The following is a 25,455-nucleotide window of genomic DNA, read 5'->3' as shown; positions in this document are numbered from 1 at the left end:
GTTGGTCTATCAAAGAGCCTGGCTGACTTTCCTTCTGTAAAGTTCTCCTTATAGTTCTTTTTTTTTTTTTTTTTTTTTTTTTTTAAAGTTCTGGACATACTTGCAATTACACTGTGCATAGTTTTTTGTTTTTTGTTTTTGGGTACTGGGCATTGAACCCAGGGCCACTCAACCACTGAGCGACATACCCAGGCCTTTTTTTTTTTATATTTTATTTAGTGACAGGGTCTTGCTCAGGTGCTTAGGGCCTCGCTAAGTTGCTGAGGTTGGCTTTGAACTTGAGATCCTCCTGCCTCAGTCTCCGGAGCTGCTGGGATCACAGGCGGGCACCACCACGCTGGCTGTGCAGTCCCACTGAATGAGGATCAGACATGGCAGATGCTTACAACTGCCATACTACTCGTATTGGGGGGGTGGGGTGGCGGTGGGTTTGGGGGTTCTTTGGTTTCTTTTTCTTTTCAAATTGAAAAGCCTTAAATATACTGTAAGCCTCAGACAGCTGTGCAGCTGTGCTGCGGTTGACTGCCAGTTTGAATGCCGTTGCATGGATGCAGCACAGTGGTTGGTATCGGAATAAAGGATGCATGGATCAAAACCAAAATAAAATAGGGTAACTCAGGATGAAGCCCAGCCTGAAAACTACTGGTCTACACATCATGGAGTAACTCAGAGCAGGGCACAGCCTGCTCTCCGTACTTACTAAACAGAAGAAAAAGGATAGCAATCTTCCTAATTTACTAACACAGTGTTCTGATTCCATAACTTTTTTTTTTTTTTTTTTTTTTGCGGTACTGGGGATCGAACTCAGGGCCTTGTGCTTGCAAGGCAAGCACTCTACCAGTTGAGCTATCTCCCCAGCCCTCCATAACTGAATTTTAAAAAGCACAAAATATCATGAGTTTTGTGTATTTTTACAGTGATTGATATTACTTATTTATTTATAGATACTGGGGTGTTGAACACAGAGGCACTTTACCACTGAGCTAAATCCCTGGCCCTTTTTAAAAATTTTGTGACAAGGTCTCATCAAGCTGCTGAGGCTGGACTCACTTGCAATCCTCCTGTCTCAGACTCCCTAGTAACGAATTACAGGGATGTGCTACTGAGCCCAGCTTGATATTCTTATTCAAACTAAGAATCATGGGCTTTCTGATCTATGATAGAAAAATGTTTGTATTTCTTAATTTGCAGGCCAAAGCATTAAATCTTTTTCCATATAAAATTTAACTTTTCTTCCCCCCAAAGATGTGCCCCTCCAGCACTGAATAAAGCATCACTGGTCCAAGAGGTTTGCCTTCATTTTTCTTTTTCTTTTTGTATTCTCTTTCATGCGCTTTCAACACAAACAGGAGATACTTCTTTTGCACCTATTTTATTTTCTCTCCAGATACATACTGCTGTACTCCCAAAAGGAAGAGTTATTTCTTCTTCTCTATTGTCTTGACATCCTTAACTGATAGGTTGTTATTCCAACTAAATAAGTAAAAATAAAATAAAATTTAATTTTTCTTGTTGGGTGTGGTCATGCATGCCTATAATTCCAACAACTTGGGGAGCCAAGGCAGGAAGATCCTCCTAAGTTCAAAGCCAGTCTTGACAACTTAGCAACACTCTGTCTCAAATTTAGAAATAATGATAATAATAATGATAATAATAATAATAATAATAATAGAGGACTGGGGATGTAGCTCAGTGGGACAATGCTCCTGGTGGACTCACCAGTACTGAAACAACAAAACAAAACAAAAACAGAAAACAGAAAAATTTTTGTTTAAATTTCAGAAAATAAAAGGTTTAAAAAGATGATTCCGGGGCTGGGGGTAGCTCAGCAGTTGAATGCTTGCCTGGCACACCCGAGGCCCTGGGTTCCATTTCCAGCACTAAAAATGAAAAAACAAAGCAAAACAAAACAAAGCCCAGTTGGCACCTCCAGGTGTCTATAGTAGACAGTTTTTTTCTGGAGACATTGTCATAACCCAAATAAATAGCCAGGGAGCAGATAGAGACCTCAGAACCACAGCATTTCAGCTTCCTTGTTGGCCTGCAAGTAGGACTAGCTTTCAATCAGGCTGGGATCCTGAATGACACTAAATGACCCTGTTTTCCCTATAGGTCCTATTTCCTGGATCACTATTAATCTTACTTTTTCTTTTTTTTTGATACTGGGAACTGAATCCAGGGACTCTTTATCACTGAACTACACCCCTGGTCTTTTTTATTTTTTTATTTTGAGATGGGTCTTGCTAAGTTGCAGAGGCTGACCTCCAATTTGTGATCCTCCTGCCTCAGTCTCCCAGGTTCCTGGAATTACAGGTAGGTACACTGTACTAGTCTATATTTATTATCTAGTATAGTTATTCAAATGACTGTTTTGTTTTCCTTTTTTTGTGGTGTGATTCATTGTTACATATTTGAACATGCAAAAAATATAATTTGACCAATACCATTCCCCAGTGTTCTCGGTCCCTCCTCGCTTCCCTGCTCCGGTCTTTCCTCTACTCCACTGATTTCCCTTCATTTTTCATGAGCTCCCCCCACATACACACCTTTCTTTTCCTTTTCCCTTTTAAATATGAGAGAAAACAAAACATATGAACCTTGATTTTCTGAGTTTGGCTTATTTCACTTAACATAATGTTCTCAAGTCCATCCATTTTCCTGCAAATGACATAATTTTATTCTTTTTTTATGGCTAAATAATATTCCATTGTATATATACCTCATCATCTTTATGCATTCATCCACTGATGGACACCTAGGCTGGTTCCAGTTTGGCTATTCTGAGTTGTGCTGTTTTAAACCTTGATTATGCATGTATTGCTATGGTGTGATGACTTTATTTCCTGAGGATAAATACCAAGGAGAGGTGTAGCTGGGTCATGTGGTAGTTCCATTCCTAGTCTTTTAAGGAAACTCCATTCTGATTTCCATACTGGTTGTACTAATTTACAATCGGACCGACAGTGTGAAAGTGTTCCTTTTTCTCCACATTTTCTCCAGCATTTATCATTGCTTGTAATCTTGACAGCTGTCATTCTAACTGGTGTGATATGAAATCTGTGTAGTTGTGATCAGCACTTACCTAATTGCTTATGATGTTGGACATTTTCTCGTGTATTTCTTCTTTTGAGAAGTGTGTGTTTAGTTCAGTTGCCCATTTATTAATTGGGTTATTTGTATTTTTGGTGTTGAGTTCTTTGAGTTCTTTATATATTCTGGATGTTCACCCTTGGTCAAAAGAGGAACTAGCTGAGATGTTCTCCTATCCCACATGGAGTTAATATCTAGAATATGTATGTTCTCTCCTCACATTCTTGTTTCCTCTGTGGTATAGAAGTTTTTAAGTTTGATACCATCCATTTCTTAACTCTTGTCATAATTTTCTGAGCTTTAGAAGTCCTTTTGAGAAAGTCGCTGCCTGTGTCTCTATGTTGGAGTGTTGCCCCTATGTTTCTTCTAGGATTTGCAGTGTTTGGTCTGATTCCTGGGTCTTTGATTCATTTTGAGTAGACTTTTGTGCAGGGTGAGATAGGGTTTAGTCTCATTCTTCTATGTATGGATAACCAGCTTCCCCAGCACCACTTGTTAAAAAAGCTGTCTTTTTTTTCCAGTATGTGCTTTTGAAAACTTTGTCAAGGATCCATTTACTGTATCAGTTGATTCTATCTGTGAGTTTGTCTGTTTTCTGTTCCATGTCTCGGCTGTCACAGAAATTTGATTACCACCTTAAGGCTCTATGGTGTCCCTGGAGACATGATGATTCATCCCCCTCTGCCTGCATTTTGCCCTTTACAGTCACCTTAACATTTGCCACCTTCGTGTGAACCATTCCATTAGGAGTGTAGTTCTACCAGGTGCAGTGCTGCACACCTGTAATCCCAGCTATTCAGGACGCTGAGGCAGAAGGATCCCAAGTTCCAGGTCAGCCTGAGAAACTTAGGGAGACCTGTCTCAAAATTTTTAAAAGGCCAGTATTGTAGCTCAGTAATAGTACTTGCCCAGCATGCATGAGAATCCAGGCACTGTAAAATCCAGTACCCACCCACACCCCCCCAAAAAAAGCAGGGGGAGGGAAGAGAGAGAGAGAGAAGAGAGAGGAGTGTTGCTTCTATTTGGGGACTTATGCTTCATTTGCTCTCTCTGTATTCATATTATTTAGAGCCTGGGTCTTGCAAAATTGCTTTTCCTCACTAAGTTGCTGAGGCTGGCTTTGAACTGAGGATTCTCCTGCTTCAGCCTCCCAAGCCACTGAGATTACAGGCTTTCACTTGCTCTTATGCTAAATTTTTGTAGTGTTATTAAGTTCCTGTGGTCTATTGGTGAATATCTGACTGCTAATGAAATTCAAGGAACTATGCCAACTCTGATTTTAGGATTCAAGAATCAGAAGGTAAAATAATAATGAAAAGCAAATTCTCCAGAGAGGCTGCAGGGTCTAATGGAATGAGAACAATTTAAGCATCAGGACCCCAAGGAAGTCACTGATAATTCCATTTTTCTCTTTAACTATCATCTGAAGCTTGAAAGAATAAAAATATATCATTCGATTTCCTTTTAGACACGGATGAACTCAGGGTCTATCAACAGAGCCTCGGTTGAAAAACTTCGCAGCCAAGTCTAGTGGTGTACACCTGTAATCCCAGCAACTTGGGAAGAAACTGAGACCCTGTCTCAAAATTTAAAAGGGGTCTGGGGATGTAGCCCAGTGGAAGAGCGCCTTTGGGTCCACCCCCAACATCACCCCCGCACAAAACTTCCCTGAAAGCTAGGAAGGGAAGTCTTCCAGGCAGCGACACCCAGAGAACTGCTGGGGAAGCCGACAGGTCAGTGGCCAGCCCCCTGCGGCAGGACTCAGAGCTCCTCGGGCCTTACCGGGCAGGGTCAGAACAACTAAGTTTTTCTTAAAGTGAGGCTTTGACCATGTTTTATTTAGTGACCTCGCTGCCAAATATTAAGAAGCACCCAGATTCCCTTCGCCCCACAAATCCAAGTTTCAATATGCTTTTCCAAATGAAGCCTGGAGAACAAAACAAACGGCCCGAGCGGTCCAACACAGCCACTTCTCCTCCCCAGACCCAGTGCAGGGAACAGAAGCTAGGGAGCCTCGACCGCCTTTCCTTCCCCGGCGGCGCGCGGCGAGCCAGGGCGCGCGGGGCCGCGCGGGGCGGGGCGCAGGGACTAGCTGGCGCCGGCGTGCTGACGTCAGGCGGACGCGCACGCGGCGTGAGGCGGCCGGCGTCACGGAGCGCCGCGCCGGGCGCTGTTAGTCTCGCCGGGCCGCGGCTGCGTCGGGCGTGCGTGCAGCTCGCTGCGACCATGGCGTCCGGGCCTCACCCGACCGCGACCGCCGCCGCCGCCTCGGCCGCCCCCGGCGCGGGCGGCCCCGGCTCCGGCGCGACTGCCGCCACAACGGCGGCAACGGGCGGCATCCTGATCGGCGACCGGCTGTACTCGGAGGTGTCGCTCACCATCGACCACTCGCTGATCCCGGAGGAGCGGCTGTCGCCCACGCCGTCCATGCAGGACGGGCTGGATCTGCCCAGCGAGACGGACCTGCGCATCCTGGGCTGCGAGCTCATCCAGGCCGCCGGCATCCTGCTGCGCCTGCCGCAGGTGAGTGGCCGGCCGGGCCGCGGGCGGACGGGCGGGCGGCCCAAGATGGCGGCGCCGCCTGACCGCGCTCCTCTGTCTGCAGGTGGCGATGGCGACGGGGCAGGTGCTGTTCCACCGCTTCTTCTACTCCAAGTCCTTCGTCAAGCACAGCTTCGAGGTGAGCGCCGCGGGGGCGGCCGGGCGGCTCGGGCCGGAAGCGGGGGCGGCGGGGCGGGCAGGGCGGGCCTTTGTACCCCGCGGCGCCGGCCGCCCGGAAGCGGCCCGGCCCACGTGCGCGCCCGCTGGAGCGGCCTTGGCCGGGCTGATCCCCACCGAGCTTTAAGTTTCTGGATAAAAATAAGTTCCCTAGACCCAAAGGGTGGGGGTGGGCTTTCTTAATCCTACTTCGTAGTTCGGGAGGCTGAAATCGTTTTCGTTTGTTCGTGGGTTCTTTCAGATTGTTGCCATGGCCTGTATTAATCTTGCTTCTAAGATCGAAGAGGCGCCCAGAAGGATAAGAGATGTTATTAATGTATTCCACCACCTCCGCCAGTTAAGAGGAAAAAGGTAAGATTGGCATTATTGGATTTAGCATCTCTTGCTACTTGCTGTACCGTGCACCAATCATCAAATCGAAACATCTTTTCCCTCAGTCTGGATCAAAGGAAAACTGATTTTAATTTAGGTGTTAAAATTAATGTAGGAACATTGATATTCACATTAACTTGAAAAACCCAATTAACCAGCTATCTAAAGTTTGTAGAGGCAGTTGCATTTATGGACAATCCTAACAGTGCTGTGAAGCCACACCATTGGCTTAAGATTAAACGAGAAAGGGAATACGTTTGGCTCAAGTGTGAGTGTATTCTGTAAGTTTTTTCCCCCTTGCCCTCTCTGGAAGACTGAAGGCTGGGTGTTTTAAACACTAGTTCAAGTTAATATTGTGGCTAAGTTCTGTGTAGATTGTTACTCTACTTGAAGTCCCAGTTAATTCTTTATCAATTGAGGTTGGCTTTTGTTAGAGTACTTCTCAACATTGAACTCCGATATATCGCATAATACCGGATCTGAAAGGAAGGACTGCAAGGTGATAAAGTTTGAAGTTTGAAGTCAAAGGGATTAAACAGGTATTTTGTTTTGGACAGCTACAGTCTCAGTGAGTGGGTTAGAAAAATAACTCGTAAGATTGAGTTGCACTTAGATACGGCCCTTTTATTTGCTCTTGTAAGAAATACAGAGAGACTGAAACAGTATCTTTAGGTGTTGTGATTACCTGATAACTTATGTGGACTTATGTGTTCTTGAGGCAGTACCAAAAAGCCTAGCTGTAGGGCTTTCTGTATCTACAGGAGACTTAGAGTACATGCCACAGAAGACTATTCTTGGTGTAGATTAGCTTTTGTGTTCACTTAGTGCTGTGCTAAGTTTGAAAGGAAGGTAGTTAAAGAATTGTAAGTTGTTTTGGGGTTCAGGTGTTGGTTAGTGCCAAATCAGTATCCTACATAAGTGGTTCTTATTGGTGGAATCTAGTTGGCTGTAATGGAACTATCTAGACAAGCACATATTAAAATGACTTTTAAAAAGTTTAGCCTAGTCAGAACATCCAAATCATTGCTATCCAGATATTTTTCATAGCATTTTTAGTTATCTTAAATGCTTTTTCTTCCCAATCTTTTCTTAATCATCCTGTGTCTGGGATTGGAGTCAATTTTATTTCATTTTAAAATAACTTCGGTTCCTTGGTGAGGAATCCCTGGGAAATAAGAGGATTTCAAATTGGTATTTATCTGGTCTGAATTTAAATCTGCATTTTGAGTTGTGGCTGATTTCTTCAGGGTGTTTTAAAATAAAATTAATATAAGGCTCTTTATCGTTATTCAAAGGATTCTGTTTGCTTAGTGGAAGTAGTTTTCTGGTAGTATTTGAATCATTGAGCCAACTATTACATAATCACACATGATTATCTTTTTGAAAAATCCTGTGATGTCTTCCTTGATGTTAGAATAGAGTCTTTTTACTATAAAAACCTTGGAATTTAAAATAATCCCTTCTGATTGTTGTGTCTGATGTAACTGCGTTTTTTGGCCAAAATGAGAAACAGATTTTGTTTCAATCTTAGAAGTCTGATTATAGCATGAAATTTAAAAGGAGTTAATTGCATGGAAGCCCTTTTTTAAAAAAGCAGATGTAAAGTGTTTCTATGCATATTACAAGTTTACTCAGACACGTAACTTGTATATGTTATTAACTTCAACTCTTTTTTCCCTTGCAACCGACTATACAGCGACCAGCTACATTTACCAAAGCCTGGGTGATGTGGAGTGGTACATAGAGATGAAGCTGTCGTCATGGCAACAGTGAGTGAAGTATCGAAAATCCCCAAGGAGAAGCCAGTGCTCTGAGAATAGGTCACTGGAATCGGGGACTAACAGGTTGGCCACTGGTGAACCATTTAGAAAAACTCCTGTTTCTTGTTATAAGCTTTTGTCTTTGCTGTCCAAGTTATTACTGTTAACTGTAGCTTAGTTTTGCTTCCCCCTGCCCACAGAGGTTAATAGGTTGTCATTTGAATGTACTATCAATATTACGTTTAGGTAAGGTACAGCATATCAGTTTGTCTTTATATATTTGTTTTAGATTAGTTTCTGCATACTGTATATTATTTTGTGACTTTCATAATTACAGGATTACTACATTGTTCATGTAGCTTTTAGGGCATTGTTTTTCACTCTTGGTTACACAGTAAAATCACTAGAGGCATTTTTTTTAAAAAAAGGTATGATGCCTAGTTCTTAACTTGGGTCATTTGGCCTATCCCTTGCAGCTTCTTGTTGTGTGAAAATTTTCTTAAAGTTCAGAATAGATGGCTGAATTTAAAGGGACAATTGCTTTTTTTATTTAAGTAGTTTCCAAGAATAATTTACACTTAATATGTAGAATAGTTCTAGTAAATTAAGGGTTTTTGGGAGGTGTGGGTGGTTTTCAGGAGCCTATGTTCATACTCTTAAGGTTTGTGTAAGACAAAATTTCAGACTGGTTTAACCATTCTTATTGGTGACTTGTGATATTTTTAATGTTTGTAGAGTTGGGAGGGCTTAGGTGTTATTGTCATGTATTCCAACATCCTCCTGCAGTTTATTTCTGAGTTCTGTTAGTGGCCTTCAGTTTGTTTAAACGCCTTTAAAGAATGTTGCTACTTTTTGAAGTAGGTGTTACAAATTTCTGTGTATTGAGTAGCAATCTTCCCCCTCCTATACCACTCATCTGGTTTTAGAATGGTGTCTTGAAGAACTGGTTCCAAAGTCTCTGTCCTTATAGCACATGAGTGAGATTAACCATGTTTGGACTTTTTAAGACTTTGTGTTGAGTTGTATTTCAGTTTAATTACCCCAAAGAAAAGTAGCTTATCAGTTAAACTTCTAATGACCAAAGATTAGGGCTTCCTGAAATTTGAAAATTACTGCCACTTAAGTTAATCAGAAAGATCTGACAAAAACTTCAAGCAGAGAAGGGTAGCATTCAGTAGTTTGAGTGTTGATAATAAAAATTATTCCTGAGTTTCTCTGGCTGGACAAAGACTTAATTTTTTCTCTGAAGAGATTTTTAAATACCACCTCTTCAAGACCTTCTTGGCACAGAACACTCACCTGATTGGGGAAGAAATTCTGGTAGACTTCAATCCAGTTTAATATGTTGCTACAAAAAGTACTAATTGATACCTAGTTGTGTAAAAGAGGACTTGCTTACTGCTGATTTGTGAATGAGACATTTTTTTCTGTTTCTGATTAAAAAATGATCTCTAAAAAGTAGTTGTAAATTTTGTTCTTCCAGCCTGATTTGTGAGGTGTAAAGCCATATATCTACAAAATTAACTTAAAACATCAGGTAATAGGACTAAAATAAATTGAGTATATTGTCGAATTATAGTGAAGTAGTGGGTTGGTTCCATCTCTTTTGAAGTCATTGAGATTTTTTGACCAAAAAATGGAAGGAAAGTAACAATTATGACAATTTAGATGGAAAATAGTTTGTTAAAGCAGAGTTACTTAGTTAATGAAGTCTGATTTGAGACCAGCTAATAGGCATAATTCAAATAAGTGTTTAGCTAAACTGAAAGAGCAAATAAATTTTATCATTTGAAGGCAGCTCTTAAAGCAGTGTTTTTTGTAAGAGGTAGGGATACATTGGATCAAAATAAATGGATAAAAATGAGAACTTTGCTTTCATAAAATGATACTTTCATAGGGATTTTAATGGTGTGGTTTGCCAACCGGATTATAGGGAGTTAAGAATTTTGTATTCTATGTTAACACTGGAACTTTTCTGTCTCCTAATACCAGTTGAAGGAGTCATCAGACAGCCAGTCATCAGTTAAAAAGTCAAGTGGATTTGATTTTCTAAATTTCCTTTACTAATGATAAAACCTGAAAAAATAACCTAAAGATCTACGGAGTGATTTCATATATATGTTGGTAGCTCTCATTGTTGTATTTTGAATTTTTTCTTTCAAATAGCAATTTGTAGCCTATTGCCCCAATAAAATGGCTTTGTCGTGATATTAAGAGTAATCATCCCTCAGATCATTGACCTTATTCCTAATTTTGTAGCTGTCATGGCCATTGATCTTAGTGACAGCCAGTTTTCAGCATCAGATAACAACCAGTTTTCCACTTTCATCTTGTCAGCTCTACTAACTTTTGTTTAATGTAATTCAATAAAAAGTATATAGAATAATTAGTAGTAGTCTAGTAAGCGTTTCAGTTTTAGAATAATGTCAGGTGAGAGAAAGTAAAGAAAGTTTTTTTTTTTTTTTTTAACTTTTTAAAAACTCTGATAATGTCACCAGAGGGGGTTAGTTAATGTAGCTCATGAGATTAATTTTTATGTTAGGTGTACATTGAGATAAATATTCAGAATGACAGCCTTAAAAATAGATGATGTGCTCTTCCCAGAGTAGAAACTCATCTTTTGGATGAATGTGAATTCAGTATGGGGGAAAATAATGAAAAGTTTTACACATATACTTAATAACGGATCATTGCCTTACTAAAACACTTTTTTTTGTTGGTTAGGAGTACGGAAGTATTGAAGGACATAGTACATTTGTAGACTTTTTTTAAAAAATGGGAAGTTCCATTCCTTAATATTTCCTTAAGTAAATGTCAGTTAAAATTGTAGGATATGCTGGGTGTTGTGGCGCATACCTGTAATCCCAGCAGCTCGGGAAGCTGAGGCAGGAGGATTACAAGTTCAAAGCCAGCCTCAGCCACTTAGCAAGGCCCTAAGCAACTTAGTGTGAGACCCTCTCTCTGAAATATAAAAAAGGCTGAGGATGTGGCTCAGTGGTCAAGTGCCCCTGGCTTCAGTCCCTCTGTGTCAAATTATGAGGCATAAGATATTTTTTACTGTAAAGGTTAGTGTTTTTCCCTATATAAAAAGTAAAACGTTTGGGTCAGCATCATTTTCTGAGTTATTTTCAAAGCATTGAAATATCGACATGGATAGCCTTTCATACCATACAAACTTTTGAAGTTATCAGAATTTAGTCTGGCACAGAGACCTTGAATGTGTTCTTCTGGTAGCCTCACTATGACCTTTTGCATTTCATAGACATGTATTGCGAGATTTAGGGCTGGATCTCACTTTTGAGTTTTGAACTTGTTTAAGATTTATTTCTTTGGAAATTGAGAAATCATTAGTGTTCATAGGTTTTTTTGGTTGGTTGGTTGGTTAGAGAGGTGATTTTGGAACAGTTGGTTTAAATAAATCCTTAAGGGAAATCAGAATTAAATACGGCTGTTTTTTCACTAGTTTTTATTTTGTGGATTCACTAGCTAAGAGTTGATAATTCTATAAAATGAATTTTTAGAAGCATTGTTTTTGTGAGAACTTTCTAATGCTATAAATCTTCACAGGCACATTGGTTTTGTCATTGGGAAGTCTCTGGAGCCTAGTGAGGTCTGTGATAATGGTGTGAAGTTAAATTAATCTTTAGGATGAAAAAATTGACCAAGGATAAATTTAAGAGTATTGAAGTGATGTCTGTTTTGTTAGAGTTGAGTTCGTTCGTTTAGGAATTTAAGTCTAGATGTATGTATTTAATTAGTATAACTTGGACAGCACAAGATTAATGCTTTAACTTGTTTGCAGGAGTTTAAAAAGCTGGTTTCTGTTGCCAATAGTTGGTTGGAAGGGAAAACGGAGATGCCACAAATAAAATTTTTTGGATGTGCAAAACAGTTTTGATTTTATTTCTTACAAACTATAGGACTCCAAGCCCCCTGATCCTTGATCAGAACTACATTAACACCAAAAATCAAGTTATCAAAGCAGAAAGGAGGGTGCTAAAGGAGTTGGGATTTTGTGTTCATGTCAAGCATCCCCATAAGGTGAGTTGTAGAGTACAGAAATTGTTTCGTAAGTATTAGGGATTTTTGTAAAATTTTTAATTAACTTCAGTTTGTTACATATTTGAGAATTAACTTTGGTTTAAAAAACATTCTTTTGAGTGTTGAGATTTATCAATAAAATGGGAGTTAAGACGTAAGTTCAAAATCTCCACTCTTAACTGTGTGATCATAGATAACATGGATACTTTTTTCCCACCTAAAAAATAGGTGGTGTACTTCTTCTGAATGAATAATGCTACCTGCAGAAGTACCTGGCAGCCAGGTACAATGGTAATGCCTACAATTCCAGCAGCTTGGGAGGCGAAGGCAGAAAGACCATAAGCTCCAGGCTAGCCTGAGCCACTTTGCAAGACCATATCTTAAAAACAAAAATATATTATTTTTGAGGATTGGGGATAGATAGCTCAGTGGTAGTGCAAGACCCTGGGTTCATTGCCCAGTACCAGAGGAGGAGTCCTAAAAAGTAAAATGTTCAGTGTATTGTTTGCTCATTGTTACCATTATTGGAAGTTCATTCATTTCTACCATCATCTCTTCGTCTTTCTCATCTGTATAGGCAGTAGCACAGTGGTTACAGGAGTGGGTGCTTGGGTCAGAACTTTCTGAGACAGCACCTTGGCTCTGCTGTTAACTGGGCCCATCAAGAGATATCACAATTTCTGATGTTTAAGATTATAAAGTGGAGTGAAGATACTAGGGATCTGGAAACACTTGTCATTAAAACGGCATCCAGGTTTTTTTTTTTTTTTTTTTTTTTTTTTTTAACATGTAAAGTGTACCTTGGGAGATAAGGTGAAACAATATAGCCCATTACATAGTAAATCATTTGTTAAAAATATTGTTGTGAATTGTTGTGAATTTTTTAACTACCATTTTTCCTCCAATTTTGGAAAGTATTTCCAATCTAGTAACAACTCACATTGAATCTCAGATACATTTTAGATTGGTCTATATTATGTGTAATTTAGAGAAATTAGAACTTGCATTTAATATTTGCAGTTACTTTATTCATTGAATTTTGTACTCTGAAAAGATTGTCAGTATGCTTAATTGAATTTTTTCTCCCTTGTCCTTCAGATCATTGTTATGTATTTACAAGTCTTAGAATGTGAACGTAATCAAACCCTGGTTCAAACTGCCTGGTAAGTTCCTTTATTACATTTCTTTCCTAGCCAGGAAAACAGAAGCAGAAATAAAGTAAGTTTCATTTTCCCTTTCCAAAATGAGATAAGTTTGTTTTGGGGCTTTTTCTTTTTTTGTTTTTTGACCAAAAGGTAAATAATGCTTATTTCTGCTTCCTGTTTTCTTGGCTTGACTAATTACTTTAAATGGAGAACTCAATTTAACTTTGTTCTTTTTTCTACTCTTTAATTAAAGGGTAGTCCATGATGGTAAGTCATAGAACTCTGCCCTCTGCACTTCAGCCCATGACCTCAGGATGGCCTGATTGGCTGCCCTGCTCTCCAGCCAATCCAGTGCAAGCTCTCATCCGAGATTCACTGAAGTGGTCCATATCCATCTGGCAGCATCTTCTAGTTCTGTCGGGGTGTCAAAAGGATTTGTATATTTGTTTCTAGAAGTAACTATTCAACATGCCTATGTATTTAATGTATACCTGTAACTATCAAAATGAATAGTTCATTTTTGATAGATTTTTTTTTGTTGTCCAGCCATTATGAATTAAATGGTTTTTTAAATTAGGAGTTTGAGTAAATCTCTACTTTTAGTGTGTATAGCATGAATTCTGCCAAAAGAGGCTACAACCTGTAGCTTTTAATGGACACCAGTGCCCGTGTTGGGTTAATTTACAGTTACTGAGCTATTGCAGACAGTAATATTAAAAAGAACTACTTTGTTTTTAAGAGAAAAGCTGATATTATTTAAATGCTTTTGAACTTGGACCTTTGAGATACAGATATAAGACTTGGAAACTGACTAAGGGCAAGCAAGGAGATTGTGGTTCAGCCACAACTCTGTTAAGATTATTGATATGCAAGAATTAAGTAAGTTTTATATTCTGGAATTTTCTACTGAGATGTCTTTTTTGACTGCCATGCATCTTTTGGACTCAGTAAATATTAGTAATATTAGAAAAGTCTCACTGCTTTATGAAATGCATGATTTTTTAATGTATTCTATAAAATTTTAAAAGTTTTTAATGGATGATAGGATTTTTTAAAGAAATAATCCATTTAATTTTAGCTTAAGCTTTTAAAGAACTTGTAATATTTCTTTATTAGTTTAGGAATATTGTGGGGGAAGGTTCTAAACTTTTCAGCTGTTTATTTAATTAGTGTATTGCTTTTATTTATATGCTTAGTTCCAAAAAAGGTATGTAAACAAGACCATTATGTATATTTACTGCTCTTCATTTTCTACCTAGGTTTGTTGAAGTAGCTTAGTTTTCTTAATATAAGTGTAACTTGGTGTGGGTTCTTACTAAAAATGCCTTTTTACCCCTGTCACAGCATTTTGAGCTTTTGAAAGAACTTGGTTGACACTGCTTTTCATTGTGGATAAAGGAGAGATGGTCAACAATTAATGGCTTGAAGTATTATTGGAGTGGTTTATTGTTTCTGGAATTAGTCATGTCAGAATTAACTTTCAGAGCATTGCTTTTTATAGAAATACATTAAAAGAATTTAGGGTTAACTTCTGTAAGGATGGTAATACAGAATTATTTAAAAGGTCTTTGGTTTTATATAGGACAACTGAAGAATGGTCCTGGTATTCTCTTCTGAGTCTTTGAGCTAAGAATTGTTAACATGCTAGAATATGAGAATGTAAATATAAGAGAAGAAAAAAGAATAAAGTAGATTGAGTCTCCAATATAATGTAAGCTTCAGGAGAACTGGTTTGTTTATATGCAAAGCTTATAGTTGAAATATTTTTCAGGAATTATATGAATGACAGTCTTCGAACCAATGTTTTTGTTCGCTTTCAACCAGAGACTATAGCATGTGCTTGCATCTACCTTGCAGCCAGAGCACTTCAGGTAAGTGTACACAATCTTATTTTTTTCCATGTGACACATCTCAAGAGTTAAAGTGATTCCAGTAAAAACCAGCAAAAGTTTGAACCATTCTCTCTTTGTGGTTTAGATTCCATTGCCAACTCGCCCCCATTGGTTTCTTCTTTTTGGTACTACAGAAGAGGAGATCCAAGAGATCTGCATAGAGACACTTAGGCTTTATACCAGAAAAAAGGTAATCCTGTTTTAGTGCTAATTTGTCAGTCAAGAAGCTAAAATGACTATAAAGTGGAAATACTAACTCTGTTTTTCCCCAACAGCCTAATTATGAATTGTTGGAAAAAGAAGTAGAAAAAAGAAAAGTAGCCTTGCAGGAAGCCAAATTAAAAGCAAAGGGATTGAATCCTGATGGAACTCCGGCCCTTTCAACCCTTGGTGGATTTTCTCCAGCCTCTAAACCATGTAAGATACATTCAGAATTAAAATGAGTGTGTCAGCATTTAACAGTAGAAACAAAGATATTAAGAAGCTGTTACTGTTTTCTCTTATGGCAAAATCAGATAAAGGTGATACTTGGAAGCATAGTGTTTACTTTTTGAAACAACTTTGACCCTCTTAAATCCAGTAGTTAATGTGTCATCATCATGTCTTCAAAGCATCACCAAGAGAAGTAAAAGCTGAAGAGAAGTCACCCATTTCCATTAATGTGAAGACTGTCAAAAAGGAACCTGAGGACAGACAACAGGCTTCTAAAAGCCCTTACAATGGGTGAGTGCACTTGAATTGGAAACTGGTTTGAGGAATCATGTTCTTGCTTTCTAACAAGCTAAGTATGTAACTAAAATGTGTTTTTTGAAGTGTAAGAAAAGACAGCAAGAGAAGTAGAAATAGCAGAAGTGCAAGTCGATCAAGATCAAGAACACGGTCACGTTCTAGATCACATACTCCAAGAAGACAGTAAGTACATGATGGTTTAGGAAGGCATCGTATTTGGAATCTTGAAAGGTTGTCACTTTTTAAAAATACTTAACATAGATTTTTGAAAGTTAGAGTAGGTTTAGACTTTAAACATGAGCCAGCATTATGAGAACCAAGTTGGGGATGTGTTTGGGTGTGTGTCTTTTGTTTTGTACTGGTTATTGAACCTAAGACCTGTGTATGCTACTAGGTGAGCACTCTACCACTGAGTTACATCCCCAACTCTGTGGCATATTTTAATTTGTTTTCTCTGGTGATTTTTTTTTTTTGAGAAATTACAGCCACTGATGTCTTTTAACAGTGACCAGTAAAGTTAACCAAAGCTCAAAGAATCTTATTTAGTTAACTTGAATTAGATTATTAGCTCCTTTCTGGCTCTTTGAGCATGTGGGAGATGGTCAGGAAAAGCATAACTCAGAATGCTGTAAAATGCCAGTTACTCGGGTTCTCCTTGGAATGTGGGTAGCATGCTTCCATCTCTGCGAGGTGGGAGAGGAGTTAGGGATGGAGAGACTTAGGAGCCGTCAGTTCTGGCTTGTCCTTGATGTTACAGCCTTTTATTTTGCCTGTTAGCGAGCACCAACTCACTAACAATCTGTTCCCTGTAGAAACTGAATCTAAACCTCAAATTTTTATTATCTAAGTTATAATAATAGGCGGAGTCGATCTGGAACATACAGCTCAAGATCAAGAAGCAGGTCCCGCAGTCACAGTGAAAGCCCTCGAAGACATCATAATCATGGTTCTCCTCACCTTAAAGCCAAGCACACCAGAGAGGATTTAAAAAGTTCAAATAGACATGGTCATAAAAGGAAAAAGTCCCGTTCTCGATCTCAGAGCAAGTCTCGGGATCACTCGGATGCCGCCAAGAAACACAGGCATGAAAGGGGACATCATAGGGACAGGCGTGAAAGATCGCGCTCCTTTGAGAGGTCCCATAAAGGGAAGCACCATGGTGGCAGTCGCTCAGGACACAGCAGGCACAGACGCTGACTCTTCTGTGAGCTGGCGTGGGTTCCTGATTTTACCTATCTGCAGCGTGATGGATGGACTCAATCAAAACATGAAAAGCAAACTGATTAGGATTCGATTTCTTAAACCCTCTAGGTCTCTAGAAACACTGAGGACATTTTCTTTTGAAAAGAACTATGTTAAATTTTTTTGCACATTAAAATGCCCTAGCAGTATCTAATTGAAAACCATGGTCAGGTTCAATTGTACTTTATTATAGTTGTGTATTGTTTATTGGTATAAAAACTGGAGCGTGAATTCTGTAAAAATGTATCTTATTTTTATACAGATAAAAATTGCAGACATTGTTCTATTTAAGTGGGTTATTTGTTTAAATGATGGTGAATACTTTCTTAACACTGGTTTGTCTGCATGTGTAAAGATTTTTACAAGGAAATAAAATACAAATCTTGTTTTTCTAAACTGCTTCAAATATCTTATTTAAATAAATTATTAAAAAGGAAAATTTTAATAGTAAAGTGGTTGTACTGATTTTTCTGACAGGCATATTCTTTCCTCCCATACATGTAGTTTTGGGGTTGTTAAAATGTAATTCTTTGCATTGCAAGCTGTTTGTAAGTAGTCTTTTAGTACTTACTATTTCTAAAGTGAACAAGTCAAAACTTTCAGCATGAGTTAATAAGACCCAACTGCTGAGTGATTTATACATGTAATGATGTAATTGTATCTAGGCAGAGGGAATTCTGTGATTCAGGTGAGCTTGCCTGGGTGAGAAAACCGAAGGCAAAGAAATGATCAAAGAACCCAAGCTATCTTACAATGTACATTGGAGGGTGTTTTTCCCCCAAAATGGTGGACATGAAATTAGAAAGGTAAAATGTGTGAAGATACCAGAGAAGACCCAAATTGCACCAGTGGGGACAACAGGACTAGAAAAGGTAGACAATGAAGAAAGTGCTTTGAAGGAGACAAGTTTTGGATAAAAAGTTGCCTGTATGGGACTGGGGTTGTTCTCAGTGGCAGAGCACTTGCTTAGCGTGTGTGAGGCACTGGGTTCAGTCGTCAGCATAACATAAAAATTCAGGCATGCGTCCATCTACAACTACCAAAAGAAAATGTTTTGTAAAGTTTCTAGAATGCGGGCTGGGGAGATAGCTCAGTCGGTAGACTGATTGCCTTGCAAGCACAAGGCCCTGGGTTTGATCCCCAGCACCGCAAAAAAAAAAAAAAAAAAAAGTTTCCAGTATGCTATTTGATGAAAACAAGGACCAAAAACCCAACATGTACTCATACTAACCTGAAAGAGGAGTAGAGTTCATTAAGACTTCGTACATGTATTTTTAACTTTAAACAATTTTGGGATACTGTGTGATGTTTATTCTGTGTGATTTTTATACACATCTGTAAATCATCTTAATGAGAATAATCAGCCCTAATCCTGATTTTAATAGAAGTCCTACCTTGTTATACGGAATACAACCTACAAATTAGTACTTTCATATATATATGTATATATAATATATATTTAGTTGTAGGTGGACACAATGCCCTTTAGTGGTGTGTCATGCTGGGCAAGTGCTCTACCACTGAGCCAGCTCCTACAAACTGGTACTTCTGAAGAATGTCAACTGCCTCTTAAAAAAATAGGCTTGGAAGGAAGGCAAGGCAATGGCAGGCAGCACGGGTCCTGTCAAATTAGTTTTGAATCACTGGTATCATTTCTTGTCACGTTCCTTTTCCCTTTTCTTACTTGTAAATGGGAAGTTGGGTGAGGGGCTGGTGAAAATGGGGAGGTGGGCGGTGTGAGGTTGGTGTTGAAGGTGTTTTTTAGGCTCTTGTCAAGAGATTTGTCACCCTTTGTTGCTTCTCTGAATATTCTTTTTTAACATGCATTTTCTACGCATTTCAAACAGGAGTACAGTCCTTCACTCCGTAGATAGAAGTTGGCGGTCAGCCAACCTGGTTTGTACACCAATTCTTCATCCACCTCTCTCCCTCATTTGGAAAGAGAAGACACTCGGATGACTTCATATTTCAGTCCTGAAGGTGAGACTTGGGAAACAACCTTGATGCCTCTTCTCAAGTTGATGGTACTGCTATGCTGTGGTACCCCAAGTTCTTCCCTTGCTGCCTCCAATCCTCCATTCCTGTCGCTTTGTTCAGACAAGGTCCATTTATGTTCTGTTGGCTTTAATCACATATTTTTCTTTGTGCATAATTTATTTGGAGAAACTGGGCCAGGTCCTAAGGATTTTCCATATTCTTTGTTGCTCATTGTATGGTGTCGCTGGACATATTTTTCTGTCTCCTATATTTTTTTTTCTTTGTGGTGCTAGGGATTGAACCCAGGGCCTTGTGCATGTGAAGCAGGTACTCTACCAACTGAACTATATCCCCAGCCTCCCCTGTGTTTCTTACAAACTGACAGCTCTTAAGGTTTGGTTAGATTCAGATTGGATGACCTTAATTTTTTTTTTTTTTGGTAGTGGATCTAAACCAGGGCCTTGAGTGTGCCACACCATCTCACTGTTTCCTTCTGTGGCTGTAAATCATCTTAATGAGAATAATCCACTCTAATCCTGATTTTAATAGAAGTTATACGAAGTTACATTTGTGCTTTAGAGTTTGTATCAATTCTGAAGACCAGGGAGGCTCCTAACTGCCCATTTTAAAACAAAGTGAATGTGAAATGGCGGTAGGTCGAGCTTCCCTAATCTAAAATACAGAATGCTTCGAAATCTGGAAGTGTTTGCCAAGATGACACAAATGTGATGGTTCGACATACATAAAATTTGTTTTAGGCACAAAGTTACTAAAAATACTGTGTGAAATTAATGGCTGTATGTTTAGGTGGATTTGAAACATGGATGACCAGCAACTGGGAAGTAGAAGCCTGAGAACAGCAAGTTCAAGGTCAGCCTCAGCAATTTGCAAGACCTTATCTCAAAATAGAAAGGACTGGGGACGTGGCCAGTGGTCCAGTCTCTGGATTTAGTCCCCAGGACCAAAACAAGATAAACGAATTTTAGACTTGGGTCTCAACCCCGAGAAATATTGTTAAATATACACACATATTCCAAAATCTGAAAGTTCCTCAAACACTTCTGGTCTCAAACATTTCAGCTCTTCACTGAAGTTCTAGGTTTTCCTTTAGTAGCTTTTCATAGCACTCAGTTATTGTCTCCATCAACACCATGATCTGATCAAAAACCTTTCTCATTTAAATGTTTAGTTTCCAACAAGATAATTTCATAGTAAGCATTTGTCCAAAAAGTCATTTCTTAACTCACCATGAGCTGTAGTAAATTATGTAGATAAGCACCCCCCAGACCAGATTTTTAAAAACAAAGTAAAATGCATAGGCACATGGAAGGGCTTGGGTACCTGACTGAGGAGGACTGCGTGTCCATGGGCCTCGAGCCTCTGTCCCCTTCATTCTGGAAGGCTGGAACATCTTGAACCTCCTATGAAATGGATGAATTCCACATACCACCAATTCCTGTGACGCTTTTAAGGTGTCATCCGTTCATTCCATCGATTCATTTCTTGTCTTTTAGATTCAAGCATGTGTTTTTATCAAACTACCCTTCCATGAATGTTCATACTCCTTTTACAAAGGTAAGACTAAAGCCAGACATGGTGCCACCTACCTGTAGTCCCAGCCACTCTGCAGGCTCTGAGGCACAAGGATCTGAAGTTCAGAGTTAGCCTAAGCAACTTAACCAGATCCTGTATCAAAATTTTTTTAGGAAGGGCTGGGGATGTAGCTTGGTAAAACACTTTGAGTTCAATTCCCAGGTCTGGGGAAAAAAAAATAGAAGACTGGCTTCCCAGAGCTCCCAGTCTGAGAACAGATAGAAGACCAGCTCAGGAGTAGCAAACTGGTGGGTCCTGAGCCAAACAGCCTGCATGTGCCTGTTCAGTATGGTCACTTTTGTTTTAAGTGGTGCAGGAAAAACCGAGCCAGAGAATGGAGCTTGTGTGGGACACAGAGCTGAATCTGGAGAGACGGCCGAGTCCAAGGGTGCTTGGCACAGTCCTTACAAGCTGTGTAGCCTCCTGGTACTCAGCACTCTCGACTTCTGTCTTCCTGTCTGCGAATGTGAGTGGTTGAGCCTACTGCATTCAGAAGCCGTGAAGATTAAGGGAAATAATGTACATAACACGCCCCACACAGAGCTTGTAGGAAAGGTTGGTGTGCTTGTGGGCACAGGACTGTGGTGTCTTGCAGAGCAGGAGCTGTTGCTGAAAGCTGGTAGGTGGTATTAGTTTCTTAGGGATGCTGTGAACGAATTGCCACTAACGTGGATTAAAAAACAAAGATCTCTTGGGGGGCTGGGGAGATAGCTCAGTCGGTAGAGTGCTTGCCTTGTAAGCACAAGGCCCTGGGTTCGATCCCCAGCACCGCAAAAAAAAAAAAAAAACAACAAACAAAGATCTCATCCTGACGGATCTGGAGTCAACACCTGAAATCAGGGTAATGGCAGGCCCGTACCTCTCGCTGGCTTCTGTGCTTTCCAGAACCCTTGGTACTCTTCAGCCTGTGGCCACATCACCCCAGATTCTGCCTGTCTTCACCTGCTGCTAATTTTCCTGCTAAGTCCTATTTTCTGACATGGGTCCAACTCAGACCCATACGTTTCCTTTAGTCATTATGTCCCTCATCTTCTTTCATCTGGAGTAGTTCCTCTGTCTTTACTTTTTTTATTATTTTTAAAAAGGTAAATATTTTTCCCCAGGGGCTGGGGATGGAACCCTGGGCCATGTGCACTGAGCTATGTCCCCTGTTTATCTACGTTTTATTTGGAGACAGGGTCTGACTAAGCTGCCCAGGCTGGCCTTACGGGTGTGCTCCACTCTGCCTGGCACATGTATCCTCTCTTCCTTTTGACTTATGATCCATTACTATGATTATTTTGTTGCTCAGATTATCCCAGCTAAGGCCTTTTAAAAATAGTTCCCTTTAAGATAGTTCCCTTAAAAACAAGTTCCTATAAACATTTTAAAGACTTTTTTTTCCACATTTGACTTGAGTCACACCATCTATGCTTTCTCTAGATGTGTGTGTGTGACCAGAAACTTTTGGGGTCACCAGCTCTTGAGAACATGAATGCTGGCTTTTGAGGGGACAAAGTGACTTTAAAGGTCAAGCTAACTCCACAGCCAGTGTCTAGGGCTTCTCATGGCTGCTGTTTCCAGATGACCTTCCTGTTGGTCCAGGATAGTGCTCCCCACACAGGACCAGTTCCCAGACGCCTACCAGTACCGGTCAGCAATGAGCAGTTGTGCCACTAGAGGCCACAGTTTGACGTGTGTTGGAACACGGCTCAGGTTGCACATCAGCTGACCCACAAACCTTATATCCTGTACCTTATTCACACAGCAGGGACTGTCCCTGGTGTCTCGGGCAGGTTTGTCTAAGCCCCAGCTAAGCCCTTCATCCTGATTGAACATCTGGTAACCGAAGACACGCCTCTGCTGAATTCTGCCAGAACAAAGACGGCAACCCTGTTTACATGAGCACTGCGCCAGATGTCATTCTGCTTCACGTGACTCGACTTAGTTAACATCTTCCGGAAACCCTGTGTTGGGAGAAATCCAGGAGGACGTGCTTTCACCCTGCCAGTAAGTGGCCTAGCCGGGATGAAGCCCAGCTTGGGGCAGGGTCCACATACTCAGCCACTGTGTTACACGTCAGCCGCGTGACCCATTTTATCCAGTCTCCCCACATCCAAGCCTGCACTCGCGGGTCCCCTTATAAAGTATCCTCACGACGAGATCCCATATCATCGAGGCCGTGGCTTCTCAGTCGTGTGCCACTGGGAACTCATCCGGCGGTCATGCAGATGCCCCTCCATTCACCCAGCCTGCCCTGTGATTGCAAGGTGGCCAAGTCTTGAGGTCACACTCAGTAACCGGAGGCTCCACCTCCCACTGGGCTTGGTATTGTGCTTGGAGCACCTGAGGGCGCCCCCTCTTCTTGCTTGGCCATGCCTCCTGGAAGCAGTGTGGCCTGCTTGGGAAGCTGCTTCGTGTTAGGCCCTAGAAGTACCTGATACCGTGGGACCCTCCCAAGGCAGGGCTGGTGGGAGGGGCACGGGTTCTGGAGTTGAATTGACCTGAATTGGAAGTCTGCTCCTCCTATTGGGTGTTTATGTGGCCTTAGGCACAATTGCTTAACTCCTCTGCCCCCAGTTCCCTGTCAGCCAGCTGTGGCTATCTCCCGTTTGCACTTGTGAGATGCCAGGACTGGGCAGGAGGCTGTCGCACAGTTCTTCTTTGTCACTTCCACAAAGGCACAGCCCAATCCCCAGACATGAGAACAGCTGACCATGGTGAGTGTCCCTATGTTATTCCTTGAGCAATTAAAACACAGTCCTCTGCTGTGATTGTCATTTCTTGTGCCTGGACTAACTGTCCAGCTAGACTCTGGTCAGAGCTGGACTTTTCGTATGCCTGGTCTTAACCAGGGACCCACAGCAGGAAGAGCTCAGTGGCTGACTGTTTAGGGTGGAGATTGCCTGCAGTCGGCTCTCCAGTAGGTATGGGGTAGTAACGTGTCAGGCAGTGGGCCAGGCCCTGACATCACGGTGGAGGAGACCCAGTCCTCTCCAAGGGAGCTCCTGTGTGGCCAAGTTTCCTGCAAAGACCCGAGGTAGTTAATGCATTTTCTAAGCGTCTAAGTCCCAAGGACTCCCTGCTGAGGCAGTCTGGTTCACAGTGTCCCTGCAGGAGGAAAACACCAAGTGCACAGCCCAGAGCCTTGTTGCTGGAGAGCGCGTCACCTGGCATTTGGTGCCAAGGGACCACACCCACTGTTTCTACGCCCGCCTGAAAACCAGCCCTGTTCCCAAGGGTGAGAGCCGGTGAGCTGGGAGTCAGCCAGTTCTCTCCACCACGAGGGGTCAGTGCAGGGTGAGGTCAGGACGCTCAGTGATGGAGGGGCCCCTGAGTCACTGTGGCAGTATCTGAATGATTTGTTCTTGGGTGGAGCAGAGGAAGGGAGAAAACGGGTCAGAAGAAACGAAACCATCTGGTGAGTTCACAAGTCACCACAAGTCATGAGTTCCACCAGTGTTCCACTAAGTATTTTTAGCACAAAGAAATAAGGTAATGTGAGGGTTTCAGAAAACAAGTGCTGTCTGGAAACTAAAATGACAATTGAAGAAATACTCTGCATTAGCAAAAGTTTTTACTCTTTCATTTGCAGAATGACCCCACACACACACACAGGCAAAGGAAGGCTTTCAGAAGTTAAATGCAACAGAATAAAGAACTTTCCCCCTTATCTGGGTTCAGAACTGGCAAGCACCCTCGGTGTGGGCATTTCATAAATATTCATCAGTGATGAAATGTCGGCAGGGCAAAGGAACAGTTTTGTCATTTCAAGAACCCTTTTGAAATTGCCAGTGATTGAAGCAGGGTCTTGACTATCCTTTGCAAATCTTGAACAAGAAAGGCCCAGTTCAGCTGGTCACATGGAATGAAACGGAACAAGGACACCGGATTAATCTCTCCTGGAGTCTGGGGCTGTGACTGTACTTACAAAGAGCAGAGCAAACCGAAGCAGCGGGTAGGATTTTTAAACAGCCACTCCCAAAACACCCAAGCAATTGAGATTCAGCAACTCCCCTTTGTGGGAAGAGCCAGCTCATTTCATGTTGTGCAGGGTACAGAGGCCGCCGTGCCTATAAATGAAAACGGTTCAGCTGGAACAGGGTGTGGTGAAGGACAGCCCTTCGAAACCACCCCAGGCAGACAATCTGAGTGGCAGGACACCCAGAGGGAGGGAGCGTGGTTCCAGCACACCCGGTACATCGCCTGGTCAAGGTCTGCTTGTTTTGGCCCAGGTGCACTTGGCCTTGGCCTGCGTAACCCTGATAAACGGAGACAAGCGCTCCCTCAGGCACTGTTCCCGCACAGCCTGTGTCAGCGAAGCTGGGTCATGGCTGAACTGTGCCAGGGCGGCTTGGAGATCTTCCAGCGGGGACCTGGGCTGTGTGGCCTGACAGAGTTCTCTGGGTTCCAAGAAACATCCTGCATTTGCCAGAGGGGGACTCGGCTGGGGCCGGGGTGGGATGGCCACTGGTGGGGCGTGGGCCTGGCTATCTCAGGCTGCAGCCCCTGCACCCCACCCCTGCCCTGTGGCAGCTCCACCCACGGGTGTCCTGGATCCTTTCTCAGCACTGAGAGTTGTGTTGGGTAGGGCCTCCCGCCCGCTCTGCTGCTTCTAGTGACCACTCTGACAGGCCTGGCGCTGGCCTCGGCTCCCAGGCGCTGGGGAACCCTGGCTAGCACCATGATGTAAGGGTGGGGGCGGCGAAGCCTGTTCATGTGCTCAGACCTCCCAGGCTGCATGGTGGCACCTCAGCAATTGGGCAAGACTCAGGGAAGCCACACAGCCTGGCCCTCTGCCCTCAGCCTCCTATGCGCATACCTCCCAGTGCCCTCACCTCTGCCACCTGCCCTGGCAGTAGCTGCCCTTCGCTCATTCCTCAGATACTGACCAAGCACTCAGGGTGCAGGACAGAC

The 25,455-nt window shown here is 41.6% G+C and overlaps 1 protein-coding gene across 3 annotated transcripts; it reads left to right on the top strand.

Annotated features, from left to right (window-relative positions):
* The first annotated feature begins 5,208 nt into the window (after positions 1-5,208).
* Positions 5,209-17,385, top strand: Ccnl1 (cyclin L1). Of its 3 annotated transcripts, XM_047564190.1 has the most exons (11): positions 5,235-5,613; positions 5,696-5,770; positions 6,050-6,159; positions 11,861-11,981; positions 13,080-13,144; positions 14,898-14,997; positions 15,104-15,208; positions 15,294-15,435; positions 15,630-15,741; positions 15,832-15,930; positions 16,596-17,385. In XM_047564190.1, exons 1-11 carry the CDS (start codon positions 5,317-5,319, stop codon positions 16,942-16,944), a joined length of 1,575 nt encoding a protein of 524 aa, XP_047420146.1. In that variant the 5' UTR covers positions 5,235-5,316; the 3' UTR covers positions 16,945-17,385. The 3 variants fall into 3 exon arrangements, 1 of the variants encoding a protein (XP_047420146.1); XR_007110206.1 differs by lacking the exons at positions 15,294-15,435; positions 15,630-15,741; positions 15,832-15,930; positions 16,596-17,385 and adding an exon at positions 13,380-13,393 and having other exon boundaries at positions 5,209-5,613; positions 15,104-15,139; XR_007110205.1 differs by lacking the exons at positions 15,104-15,208; positions 15,294-15,435; positions 15,630-15,741; positions 15,832-15,930; positions 16,596-17,385 and adding an exon at positions 13,380-13,581 and having other exon boundaries at positions 5,211-5,613.
* The last annotated feature ends 8,070 nt before the right edge of the window (positions 17,386-25,455 follow it).

Source organism: Sciurus carolinensis, chromosome 9 (genome assembly GCF_902686445.1).
Source record: "Sciurus carolinensis chromosome 9, mSciCar1.2, whole genome shotgun sequence".
In the NCBI taxonomy this organism is placed as follows: Eukaryota; Metazoa; Chordata; class Mammalia; order Rodentia; family Sciuridae; genus Sciurus; species Sciurus carolinensis.
Note: the sequence above shows the minus strand (reverse complement) of the source record. Positions and strands in the feature narration are given on the sequence as shown.

What these genes read in the sequence shown, in the direction of transcription:
- Ccnl1 (XM_047564190.1), top strand. Translation starts at nt 5,317, where the DNA reads ATGGCGTCCGGGCCTCACCCGACCGCGACCGCCGCCGCCGCCTCGGCC. An exon ending in ACCCTGGTTCAAACTGCCTG is followed by an intron (nt 13,145 to 14,897) that starts GTAAGTTCCTTT and finishes AATATTTTTCAG; the next exon opens with GAATTATATGAATGACAGTC. An exon ending in TCACATACTCCAAGAAGACA is followed by an intron (nt 15,931 to 16,595) that starts GTAAGTACATGA and finishes TTATTATCTAAG; the next exon opens with TTATAATAATAGGCGGAGTC.